This window comes from Vigna radiata, chromosome 6 (genome assembly GCF_000741045.1).
Source record: "Vigna radiata var. radiata cultivar VC1973A chromosome 6, Vradiata_ver6, whole genome shotgun sequence".
Taxonomy (NCBI): Eukaryota; Viridiplantae; Streptophyta; class Magnoliopsida; order Fabales; family Fabaceae; genus Vigna; species Vigna radiata.
In genome coordinates, this window is record NC_028356.1 from 29995187 (window position 1) to 30007901 (window position 12715).

General features: G+C 37.1%; 2 protein-coding genes across 2 annotated transcripts; one reads left to right on the plus strand and one right to left on the minus strand.

Annotated features, from left to right (window-relative positions):
• Positions 1-2043: 2043 nt before the first annotated feature.
• On the minus strand, positions 2044-6916 carry LOC106763684 (protein FAR-RED IMPAIRED RESPONSE 1-like). Its single transcript, XM_022782422.1, has 3 exons — positions 6362-6916; positions 4027-6200; positions 2044-3943 (listed from the first exon to the last, which is right to left on the minus strand). The coding sequence occupies exons 2-3, from the start codon at positions 4894-4896 to the stop codon at positions 3794-3796; spliced, it is 1020 nt and encodes a 339-aa protein (XP_022638143.1). The 5' UTR covers positions 4897-6200; positions 6362-6916; the 3' UTR covers positions 2044-3793.
• Positions 6917-7281: 365 nt separating this feature from the next.
• LOC106763685 lies at positions 7282-8668 on the plus strand. The gene is made up of 5 exons (XM_014647851.1): positions 7282-7525; positions 7598-7734; positions 7804-7905; positions 7986-8099; positions 8633-8668. The coding sequence occupies exons 1-5, from the start codon at positions 7282-7284 to the stop codon at positions 8666-8668; spliced, it is 633 nt and encodes a 210-aa protein (XP_014503337.1).
• Positions 8669-12715: the final 4047 nt, after the last annotated feature.

Sequence of the window (12715 nt, forward strand, 5' to 3'; positions counted from 1 at the left end):
AGAAGTCTCCTAACCATGAGAAGATCTCCATCACAAGGTGGAGCTTCATGTTCCTCTTCAGATGAGGATAACTCAGACGCACTGGAGGATGACACCTCACTATTACTTTCATGTTCAAGGATATAGGTGGACTTTTTGAAGCGACACTCAGTTGAATAGTGCCCTTTGTATCCACACTTGAAACATCTAGTCTCTCTAGCTACTAACAAATTACAAAGTGGCTCCATAACATTCCTTACTACAATGTGTTTCAATTTTTTTTGTCTTGGTTAAGCCTGATTGCCATGTGGTGAAGGTCTATGCTTAGGGAAGAGCAAGTGGATTTGTGGGATCGGTGGGATGTGAATTTCCAGAAGCAAATTACACAGCCCAAGTACTGTTGTAATCACTAATAATGACACTTTAAGCGATTACCAGTACTAGAACTGGCTTTGTACCAAAAGCTCATGCTTGCTACAAACAAATTACATAGTGGCACCCTAACATTACCTACTGCAGTGTGTTTCAATTTATTCTGTCTTGGTTAAGCCTGATTCCAATGAGGTGAAGGTCTATGCTAAGGGAAAAGCAAGTGGAGTTGCGGGTGAGGTGAGATGTGACTTTGTAGCAGCAAATTGAACAGCCCAGGTGTTGTTGTAATCGCTTACAATGACACTGTAAGCGATTACCAGTACCATAACTGATTTTGTACCAAAGGCTCATACTTGCTACCAACAAATTACATAGTGGCTCCGTAACATTCTTTACTGCAGTGTGTTTCAATTTATTTTGTCTTGGTTAGGTCTGATAGCAATGGGGCGAAGGTCTATGCTAAGGGAAGAGCAAGTGGATTTGTGGGTGGGGTGGGATGTGAATTTCCAGCAGCAAATTGCACAACCCAGGTGTTGTTTTAATCGCTTACACTGTCACTATAAGCGATTACCAGTACCAGAACTGACTTTGTACCAAAAGCTCATGCTTACTAAGAATAAATTACATAGTGGCTCCCTAACATTCCTTACTACATTGTGTTTCAATTTTTTTTGTCTTGGTTAAGCCTGATTGCCATGTGGTGAAGGTCTATGCTAAAGGAAGAGCGAGTTGAGTTGTGGGTGGAGTGGGATGTGAATTTCCAATAGCAAATTGCACAGCCCAGGTTTTGTTGTAATCACTTCTAATGACACTATAAGCGATTACCAGTACCAGAACTGACTTTGTACCAAAAGTTCATGCTTGCTACCAACAAATTACATAGTGGCTCCCTAACATTCCCTATTGTAGTGTATTTCAATTTGTTTTGTCTTGGTTAAGCCTGACTCCAATGAGGTGAAGGTCTATGCTAAGGGAAGAGCAATTGAAGTTGTGGGTGAGGTGGGATGTGACTTTGTAGCAGCAAATTGCACAGCCCAGATGCTGTTGTAATCACTTACAATGACACTGTAAGCGATTACCAGTACCAACACTGATTTTGTACCAAAGGCTCATGCTTGCTACCAACATATTACATAGTGCCTCTATAACATTCGTTACTGTAGTGTGTTTCAATTTATTTTGTCTTTGTTAGGGTTGATAGCAATGGGGCGAAGATCTATGCTAAGGGAAGAGCAAGTGGATTTGTGGGTAGGGTGGGATGTGAATTTCGAGCAGCAAATTGCACACCCAGGTGCTGTTGTAATCGCTTACAATGACACTGTAAGCAATTACCAGTACCAGAACTGACTTTGTACCAAAAGCTCATGCTCTCTACCAACAAATTACAAAGTGGCTCCCTAACATTCCTTATTGCAGTGTGTTTTAATTTTTTGTCTTGTGGTTTAGCCTGATTGCCATGGGGTGAAGGTCTATGCTAAGGGAAGAGCAAGTGGATTTGTGGGGGAGGTGGGATGCAACTTTCCAGCAGCAAATTGCACAGCCCAGGTGCTGTTGTAATCGCTTATAATGACACTGTAAGCGATTACCAGTACCAGAACTGACTTTGTACCAAATGTTCATGCTTGCTACCAACAAATTACAAGGTGGCTCCCTAACACTCCTTACTGCAGTGTATTTCAATTTTATTTTTTTTTTGTCTTGGTTAAGCCTGATTGCATATTCGTTAAGATAGTCTTTTGAAAACTATATGTTGGTTCTTCAATATGAAACACACGTAAAAAGTCGTAATGAAGTTTATTGAGTAATGTGAGAAGTGATAACAATAATAAAAGCCACATACATTAATATATAGACTTAACAAAAGTTGACGAAACAACAAGTTCTGAAAAGAAAAGTTACATAACACCCAAGAATGAAATTTAATCTAAGAAGCCGATTGTCGATCAAATTCGTTGCGGAAGTTAATAAGTTGTTCCTCCACACTTCCAACTCGACTTTCAATTGTGTCTAATCTATCGCTCAAGAACATGCGGAGATCTTGTATTTGTGTGATTACTTCACTTAATGTGGTAGAAGAGGATTGATCTGGAATTGGAGACGGTTGTCTTTCTTCGTGTTCTTCATTACCAACCTGTGGGTCTTCATTACCTTCTTCTTCTGCATTGTCAACGTCATCTTTGTAAAACCATATTCCTTCAGCATTTTTTTCATAACCTATTAATGTTAAAACATCGAAACCAATCCTCTGTTTATCGTTGACTTGGGTTAAAGGATCACTTTGTGTAGGGACACCAAAGTGTTCCATGAATGTGGTAATTAGATGTGGATATGGGAGTTGGCGTTGTCCCTTGTAGCCCTTTTTCATCCTATTTCGAATGATATGGCCCCAGTTAATCTCAACAGAATTCATCAGCACCCACATCAACATAATGTCCTCCTTCGTTGCCTATGCAACATTCGTTGAGCGAGGAAGTAAGATCCGACAAAGTACATAATGAAGTATCCTACATTCAAACTTCATACGCCCAGCCAATAATCTACCTCTATTGATTGGACTTGGACCTGGTTTACAAATCAATTGCCTAGCAGTAACAGAATTGTATTCCTCCTTCCACTCGTCAACAAGATTTCCTTCAAAACGAACACCAACGCAAGGAATGGAAGTTAGTTTATTAAAAAGAGAAGGTTTGATAGTGATTTTGAACTTCTTAACCTCGGTTCGAATTACTCCAGATTCTGATATACGCATATTGTTGGAGAAAACTCGAACTAATTCGGGGTAGTAGTGGCGTCTATAAGCAACAAAATCATTTAGCCCAGCCTTTGTCAAAATGTCGTAGAATTTGAATTCCCCTGGTTCGAAAAACACGTCGTCAAGATACTTCCTTTCAATGATTGGACGTTCAAAGAAATGTGCAGAGAACCTTTCATATTGCTCGTTGTTGGAGAACAGTTCGTTACTTGTTAATGGTGGCGACAATGGAGGGGATGGTGGTGGGTGACTTTGACGTCCCCCTGTGGAAGAGGAAGCCCTAAGTTTCTTGTGAGCATGATCTGCCATTAGTGGTGTTTAGGGTTTTCAAAGGGGATTGGAGGTTATATGTGTTAGGCATCATGAACGTTTTCATTGGGGAAATGGGTTACAACGGTATTTAATAACAATGGGGTAGTGGGTGAGGCAGGAAACTGTTTGGGTGGACGTGCTATTAAACCTGGGTGCAGGGAAGTTATTACAGAAATGATGGAGGTTATTAAACGTGGATGTAGCGCCACAACATCTGTTGGCTGACATGCTACTATAATTGATTACAATTGTCATTGTAATCGATTACCAAAGCAGTTAATGTCATATCATCTAGTTCCAAAGATTAACCTGTCAACATTGTGCACAACAGTTTTGAAAAATATAACGAAATAAGAGATCATCTAATAATAACATACATCAACATTGTGAGTTATCAAAATTATTATGAACAGTAGATAACAATGACATAAACCCAAGTGAAGCCATTTCAGATAGTTGTGAAACTTCTTGCGTTTCGGTTGAATAACAAAGGACCTCTTCAGATTGTGTAACACTACATGTTGTTTCCTGAGATCACTAACCAACATATATCAGCACCATGTCACAAAAATAATGCATGATTATAGTTTAACATGAATGAAAGTACTCACATTTTGTTGAAGCATTGTTGTTGAAGCATGTTTCCTTGAAGCGGTTTTCCCTTTTCTACTTAATGTTTCAACACTTGACTTCAACCTGTTAGTTCTTGGTCGACCTTTACGCTTCACCACTACGGGACTGCGAACAAGTACATCACTACTTCCACATGCGGTGTACGATGGAGTATCGGTCAAGGGATTGTCATACCTGAGTTGTCCTCCCTCACTTATTATGTTATTCCGTAATGATGAAGTGACTCCAAACTTTTTACCAAGACAATTCAATTCTTTTTCAAATTCATGAGATGCAGATTCAGATTCACATGCAGCCTCAGCTATGTCATAAAATCGCTTACACAACGATTGGTATCTTTGCATCTTGGGTTCCTGATGCAAAGAACTATAAGTTGCTCTAATCAGTGTGTGCTTTCTTCGGATATTTTTGCTCCAACGGCAAAGAACAAATTTGGAGGGGACATTTTGTACATCTTCCTGACCGAGAACCAATAGGCAATGCCGACAAATGATACCTTTAAACTCAAAGAGTAGGCAATAACATCTTGTATCATTTGTAAGAGGATCAAATTCAACATGGTAATATTTGGCAGCACATATTCCATCCCACATGCACTCTTCTTTGATGAAACAATTCATCCTGGACTGAAACTCAATCTGTACTTCCTCAAATTTTGCATGTGTGTACTCAACTTGAAATTGTCTTTCAATAGGTGATTGAGACCCACATGCAACCTTGGTATTGAGGGAAGAGAAGTTGGCTTCTATTTCTTTTTGGGCTTTGAATTTAAGAGCATTATCGTATTGAACCACAAATTGTTGAAGTGTCATACTGGAATTGAGGAATCCATCAAAGAATCCATTCATTCCCTCACTTCACTAATTTATGGACATACCAGCCCAAAAATGATTCTTCAAGTAGCAAGGCACCCACTTGTGTCTCTCGTCGTACAAATTACATAACCATTCATTATTTTCTAAGTTGTGTTTTCTAAGTAGTTCTTTCCAACCGATTTCAAAGTTTGTTGTAGAACAGCAGTCATAGACAAGCACTTTGATATCACTTTTGATACCAACATAATTTTTATACCATTGTTATTTTTCAAGTATATTTTTTATTATGTGCCACAAACACCACCTATGCTTTGTTGTGGGGAAGACTTCTTCAATTGCATTAGCCATGGCCCTACATTGGTTAGTTACAATACTGTCTGGTGCCTTGTTGCCTATGCATCTTAACCAACTTTGGAATAACCACACAAATGACCTAGTGTCCTCTAATGAGAGTAATCCACAACCAAGTAGGATGGATTGTCCATGATGGTTTACTCCCACAAATGGAGCAAATGGCATATCATATTTTTTTGTTAAATAAGTGGTATCAAAAGACACCACGTCATCGAATTCCTCACAAGCAGCTCGGCTTTTAGTGTTCGCCTAAAATAGACTAGTAATTATATTTCCTTCATCCATTTCTAGGTCATAGAAGAAATCATTATTGAGGTCTCTCATTTTTGAAAAGTGACATAGCAGCGCTTGACCATCCCCCTCCTTACAAATTGACCTTCTATGTTGACCAATGAAGTTCCTAGCATCTCTCTCCATAAATTGCATATTTTCATATCCACCAGCTTCACCAACCATGTTAAGGAAACTCTTGTTAATACGTACACTGGCATCATCGTTAACTTCTAATGCGTGCTTCGCATGCATGTTTAATTTTCTATTGGCACAGATTAGATTCGAGGTTTGTGGACAAAGCTCATGATTGTGCTCTACAACTACAGTCCTTACAACCCATTTGTCATCTTTTCAAGCAATTATTATTCCAGCAGGGCATTGATTAGTCTGACTAGGCAGAGTTTTCACTTCTGGACGAATGTTAGAAACATATTTACCTTCCCTTGAACATATCAATCTCAAGTAGTACACTTCGTTATTGTCGTCCTTTTTAGAAGTTCTTGTTCAAACACCAAAACCACATCTTTTTTCATAGTCAGAATAAAATTTCTTTGCTTCTTCCATAGTGTCAAAACACATGTTCAAAGTAGGAACCAACTCCAAACAACTATCATGTACGGTAAAAAATTCCTCATTGCTTTCACCAAGCACAGTCATGTTCTCTGGACAACTGTCCAACTGTCCAACTGTCCAACCCTTTAATGTATTACCTGGCAATATGGCTAAATAAATAAATAAATCTAAAAACGAAAAAAAAAAAAAAGATGATAAATATACCAAGCAATTTGTAACAAATGGTTCCACTAATACAATGAACAGAATGGAAGGAATAAAAAATTTATTAATGGAACTTATATCCAGGTAAACTTACAGTTGAAGGACTTCAATGAATTTACTCCTCGTTTAATGTTGTTGTTGTGCTTCTGACCAATGACCAACTACCAAACAATGCCTTTAAAAGCTTCTTTAATGCACATGAATGAAAGAAATAGTCATGAAAGTGGACGTCTAGTGAGAAGAAGCACAACTAATGCAAAAGTTGAAAGTTCGAAAGTTGAATTGTTTAAGGTAGAAGCAATTAAATCAAAGAAGATGAAGCACAACAAATGACCAGTACAGATTATTGTGTTTAAGGAAGGATTGAGCATTTAATGCATGTCATAAATTAAGTAGGGAAAAGGTGTCAATACGTGGAGTGTGCAAGTAACTTTAAATTTTCCTACATTAAATGCATCTTTCATTAAGAAGCTGAAAGCTTTCCTATTGCATGGGAGGGTGTGAAAAAGTGATCTGCAGAATATTTTTCGTGATATCTCCTTCATTAAATGCATGATAAAGGTGAAAAAGGAAAACGAAAATGTTATAATAGTAGGTAAATAAAAAAATTAATATTAACTAGAAGCTCAAAGCTTTCCTATTGCATGGGAGGATGTGAAAAAGTGATCTGCAGAATGTTTTTCGTGATATCTCCTTCATTAAATGCGTGATAAAGGTGAAGAAGGAAAACAAAAATGTTATAATAGTAGGTAAATAAAAAAATTAATATTAACTTTTTCTTAAGCATTCAATAGTCATATCCATAATAAATTAATGTTAAAATATTATTTAAATAAAAAGTTAATGGTCATTTTTTTGGTCTTTATATACGAACAAACTTTATGCTATAGGAAGTCACTCTCATTTTCATTCCACACAACTTGTTCGAAGTAATGTGTATTCCTAACATGCTTGCATATTCTTACCTAATATCTTTTGTTAAAAATATTTATTCTTCTTTTAGATACAAAGACCATGGATGCTTGGGAAGGTCTTGATTTTGACGAGGACGTCCTTCAATCGTTCTTGAAGAAATGTGATAGTTCATCATCATTAATTCCTGGTCCAATTAGGAATGTCCAGGCAACAATTATGAATAGGATAAGTGATGACCCACGTACCACCCAACAATTTGCTGAGGAAGTTGCTCAAGCAACGTATGAAAGAGATTTCAATTCCAATGCATGGAAATGGACTGAGATGTACATCAAACACCATGGTCAGTAATTCTATAAACTTTGTCATTGTAATTTTATTTTTACATGTTACTAAAATTAAGAGTCAAATGCAGATATTGTGAAAGATAGAGATATTAATAACGTCACTCACCTAGATACAGAAAAATCAGTGTCAATGCTGCCACTTGTTGTTTGTATTGTTAAGGAGTGTCACCCCAATGGACTGGGTGATATGCAACTGACTCTAAAGGTAATAATTAACCATAACATACACTTTGGTTCTTTAACTTAATGTTATGTGATATTTACTAGTGACCAGGACCCTACTGCGACTATGAAGGCGTCCTTACATAAGAAAGTTCTTGAAGATCCAAATTTTGGTCCACATATCGGTCTTGGTTCCGTTTTGATACTTAACCTTGTAATCCATCTTATTTGTAGTTTTATTTATATTTGAAAACTTTTGGTATTCTTACTCATTATTTGGTTCTTTTCATTTAGGTTCGTTCATTCAGTGCATTTCCCCCAAACTATTACGTTAACATAGTGCTTCGAAATGTAATCAAAGTCTTTGTTGCTGACATATGTCCTCCCACAAAGGAACTCGTGATGGATGTTAGAATCGGCTGCAGCGGAATTATTAGCGTGGAATAACAAACCAAGAGGGGGGTGAATTGGTTATATGACTTTTTCGTGCCTTTTAGTATTTTTCTCGAATTCACTTACTAAGCGGATAATTAAACTGAAATAAATAGAGTAAGGAAGAGAGAAAAATTGCACAGACGATTTTATCCTGGTTCAGATCACAAAGATCCTACTTCCAGTCGTTTATCTCAACAACAAGGTAAACCTTTTTCACTAAACACAAAACAATTACAATTAATAATCACGCAGAAAATTAACTTGTAAGAGTTTAGAATACCACATCTCTTGAAACCACAAGAGATGAACTTACACCTCCTTTGAGTCTTCACAAAGGATGACCACCTCCTTCGAATACTTCACGAAGGATGATTCTATTCTAAGCGCTTCCTCAGACGCACCAAGGATGAACAAGCTATTCCTCTGCACCGCAGTAGCACTTCACAGCTTTGCAGACAAAAGTTTCTTTAGCTTCAGCAATAACACAATGTTCTCAATGATTTCAGATGTTTGAAGCACAAGGGAAGAGTAGATCCTGGTAGAAACACCGAGCCAAATTTATAGACTCAATCCAGAGCTCTTCCATTTTTAGAAACTGGCCATTTTAAAGCATTTAATCGATTAATATTAGTGTTAATCGATTAAAATGAGTACAACGGCTATTTTTTCAAATCAGAAACCACTAAAGGCTAGTGTTAATCGATTATACTTAATTTTAATCGATTAACTAATCGATTAATCTAGGAAATAATCGATTATACCAGAGCCATTTGGGTTTGTTGTGTCAGCCTCGTTTTAATCGATTAAACCAAGCTTTAATCGATTAAAACAACTTGTTTTTTATTCTGAAAAATGATTAATTACATATAGGGTACATGAATCAAACCCTATTACATCTCTACTCAATAATACATCAAATATGATTATTACAAAAGCTTTTTAATGATAATGGATCTTCAGGTAGTCTTTTTGGATCTTGTGTTGTGCAATTCTGTACATCATCAAAACTTCATCTTTAAATTTTTGCTAACATTCTCCCCCTTTTTGATGATGATAAAAAACTATCTCCAAGTTTAAAGCTTTTTTATAATATGAAACAAACACAACTCATAAAGGAAGAGAGCATTAGAAAATAAAAAGGATTTAAACAATTTTCTCCCACTTTTTTTATCATAAGAGAAAAAGTTGTATGATGTAAACTATCTTCTCCCCCTTAATAAAAGAATGTATGCACAATATTATTTAATTTTTGAAATTGTAAGGCATACAATGAAACACACAATATTATTTAATTTTTGAAATTGCAAGGCATACAATAAAACACACAAGGCAATTCTAAAACTCATCACTCTCATCACTATCAAAGCGTCTCTCTAATCCTAATATCCTTTCATCCAGGCTTTTGAGATGAGTACATATCTCTTCATGGCGGGTATTTTGGATAGCCATCATCTCATGTTGAAGTCTAGCCATCTCAGACATTTGTCTAGAAAGACTCTCTAGACTATAATCTTCATTTACGAGAGATGGTCCCGCAACATTTGTGGGTTCAGGCATGTGGATATCTGCATCTCCATCTTTATCTACTTGACCGCCAGCAGCACCCTCAAGGTGAACATAGGAGTCCCCTTGTTTAATGAATCCCATTTGCCTAAGGTAATTATCTCCAATTCTATGACCCGGAAGCACAGTCTCATAGTGCTCATTGGAGACATCTACTTCTTTATATTCATAAATCTGAGAGACAAGGAGAGGGTATGGAAGAGTTGCAACATCTAACCTTTTAGCCTTGTACATGATGGTTTGAAGTAGATGAGGCCAGTTGAGTGGAATGCTCTGAAGTATCCCGTACATTATGATGAGATCAGTCTTAGAGCACTGTGCATGGTTGGACCCTCTAGGACACAGGAGCCACACGATTAGGTAGTGCAAAAGACGCTCTTCCATCTTTAGTCCTCCAACAAGGAAAAGACGAGCGTTGTGTTGACGAGGATTGCGGAGAAACGACTGGTACACCATTATTTTGTTGAAGTGGGCAAAATCACTGGGAACAATCTGCGAATTTTCTAATACAGGAACTTTTGCCACATTTATCCAAATATCATTGTCCAAGACAATGTCTACACCTTTGACCCTTGTGTAAAAAATCCCATCACGAACTTTTAAATTAAAATAAAATACACGAACAAGATCGGGATAGTACCTTCCGCGGAGTTCCATTATATGTTGAACCCCTTGTTCAATTATAAGATTGGGACAGGAGAAGTTGTAAGAAGTGTACCAAGCAAGATCAATGAAATTTTGTTTGATCATCTTCCTTTCCTTCCAAAATTGGGAAAACGATTATTGCTATTGTTGCCATGATGATGATAGGTTGCAACTTACTTCATAGTTAATATGATATGGAAATAGAGAATTTGTGATTGTATGTGGTTTAATATTTATTTAACTGTTTTAGAATTTTAATTGTAGGTGGTTTAATATTTCAGGGACGCCATTAGTTTAGTTGTAAGACGAAATGGAATCCTCTAAAAGCAAAGTAAGTACAGTTTTGTCATTTCTGATTTATTTGTTGTTTTGGAGCACTAAAATGAATGTTCGTAATTTGTACTATTTTACAGTGGCAATGTCGAGCTTGGATGAAATCATCATATATTGTGCACATGAATACTTTACTACGATCGAGGCATGAGAGGCGCATAGAGGAAACTCATTTTAAATGGTTGTTAGAAATTGTAGATCCTATAGAGCTAAACATGAAACTGATGAAACAGATGGTTCGTCGATGGGTTCCCCACCATCAATCATTTAGAGTTAGGCAAGAATTGGTTCCTTTTAATGTGGTGGACATGGTCATGACTTTAAAGTTAGGAGTAGGGGGTTTAGAGGTTCCTTTTGATGAATCAATTGTAGGTAAAGTTGGAGAACTGTTTAATTCAAGCACAATGAAATTGAAAGACAAGATAAACATTTTTAATAACATTGTTGTTAATGAAGATCTTGATGTAGATGTCGTTTGTCGTTTGTATATATTAGTTTGTTTTGTGGTGTTTTTGTTTCCTAGAAAGGCAAGACATGTTTGTAACATGCCTTGTCTAGTGTTAGATGATTTGGATACTTTGTGTAATTATGATTGGAGTACTGCGATACATACATATCTTGTACATAGTCTACACAGATGTAATAAGAAAATATTGACTGGAGAGATTGATGATTCTTTAAGCATAAGTGGGGTTGTTGTTGTTTTGCAGGTATGACTCATTGTTCTTGTTTGTGGTATTAAGTCAATTCATTAAGTGCATTGATTGTAAGAAATTTCTTCATTACTTTTTTTTTTCCTTTCATTGTAGCTTTGAGTGTATGAACAACTTTGTTTGCATGGTAATAGTTCTCGCAAGGTATTTTCGCGGCTTGGGCGATTTCGTTCGTTAGATTATTACCCTAAAGAAATATATGTTTTGTTTAAGAAAGGAGAGGTAAGTAACTTTTTGAACATAAAATATTTATGTATTTTTCTGAATTGTAAAGTTGTTACTTGAATGAGGTATTTAATTTTGATTTTGATAGGTACAATTTGATGGGTACCTTTCATCCACTGATCAGCAAAATCCCATCATCCGTGTTGCATTCGATATGGATGCAGTGGGAAGGAGTGAAGAAGCACCTGAAAAAGGTGATGATAGTTTTGAATCTGCAGTTGCTGCATGAGTGGAAAAAATTAGAAGAAACAACCAAAAAATGAGAAGTCTAAAGGATGAAATTGCTGCTGTATGGAAGGAACTTAGGGATCGAAGAAAGACTCGAAATGTTGTACAATATCCTTCAGTTCATGAACCTGGTGTTGATGTCGATGGTGAGGGGAATGAAGAAGCTGTAGGTGACGCAGAAGAAGTGATGGAAGATTGCCATGGCTTGGAATCCGTGAGATGCAGCTCCAAACAGCAAGCAATCTGTGAAGCAAAATAGTGCAGCGGAAATGGATGTGTATGAAGGGTTTTTGGTGTTTTGATGATGGAGGGAGTGTGTAATTCAACCTCTCAGCTCAGAAAGCCCTCCTACTATGGAAGGAAGCTAGAGGAAAGGGTAGAGAAAGTGTAAAGANGCATTGACTCAAGAGCATTATGGCTGTGACAGAAATTCTGCAGCATTTCATTAAGGCTCAAAAGTGACTTTTACAATGTATTGGCCCTTCTATTTATAGATGAGAGGTGCCCCTAATCTGATCCCATTTTCCCTCCTAAAATCAATGCAATCAGTTTTAATGTGGAGGAAGGAAATCCACGCTGCTAAGCACGTTCCATGCTTGTTGTCCACGTCATCCAAAGTCACATGGAAAAACATTTGCTGGCTGCTTTTGGGTTTTTGGCTGGCCGTTCCAATCATGCTGCAGCTGCCTTGTCCGAGAAGCTTTGGGCCTTTATTGTCTCAAGCTGCTCAAGCTGCTCCAAGCTTTATTTTAGGCCCTACAACACAAAGTGTAATTGTTTTAGTTTAGAGAAGAAGGATTAGTAAAAGTCACCTTCCATAGAAGCATAATGATAGGTGATCCTTCTTCCTCTTGAATCTTCTTGGCCATGGCTCTAGTAAGA

Excerpts from the sequence above, each read along its gene's own strand:
- LOC106763685 (XM_014647851.1), top strand. The coding sequence starts at position 7,282 with ATGGATGCTTGGGAAGGTCTTGATTTTGACGAGGACGTCCTTCAATCG. Across the intron at positions 7,526-7,597 it reads GATGTACATCAAACACCATG|ATATTGTGAAAGATAGAGAT; the intron begins GTCAGTAATTCT and ends AGTCAAATGCAG. Across the intron at positions 7,906-7,985 it reads CCGTTTTGATACTTAACCTT|GTTCGTTCATTCAGTGCATT; the intron begins GTAATCCATCTT and ends CTTTTCATTTAG.
- LOC106763684 (XM_022782422.1), bottom strand. The coding sequence starts at position 4,896 with ATGAATGGATTCTTTGATGGATTCCTCAATTCCAGTATGACACTTCAA. Across the intron at positions 3,944-4,026 it reads CAACAATGCTTCAACAAAAT|GAAACAACATGTAGTGTTAC; the intron begins GTGAGTACTTTC and ends TAGTGATCTCAG.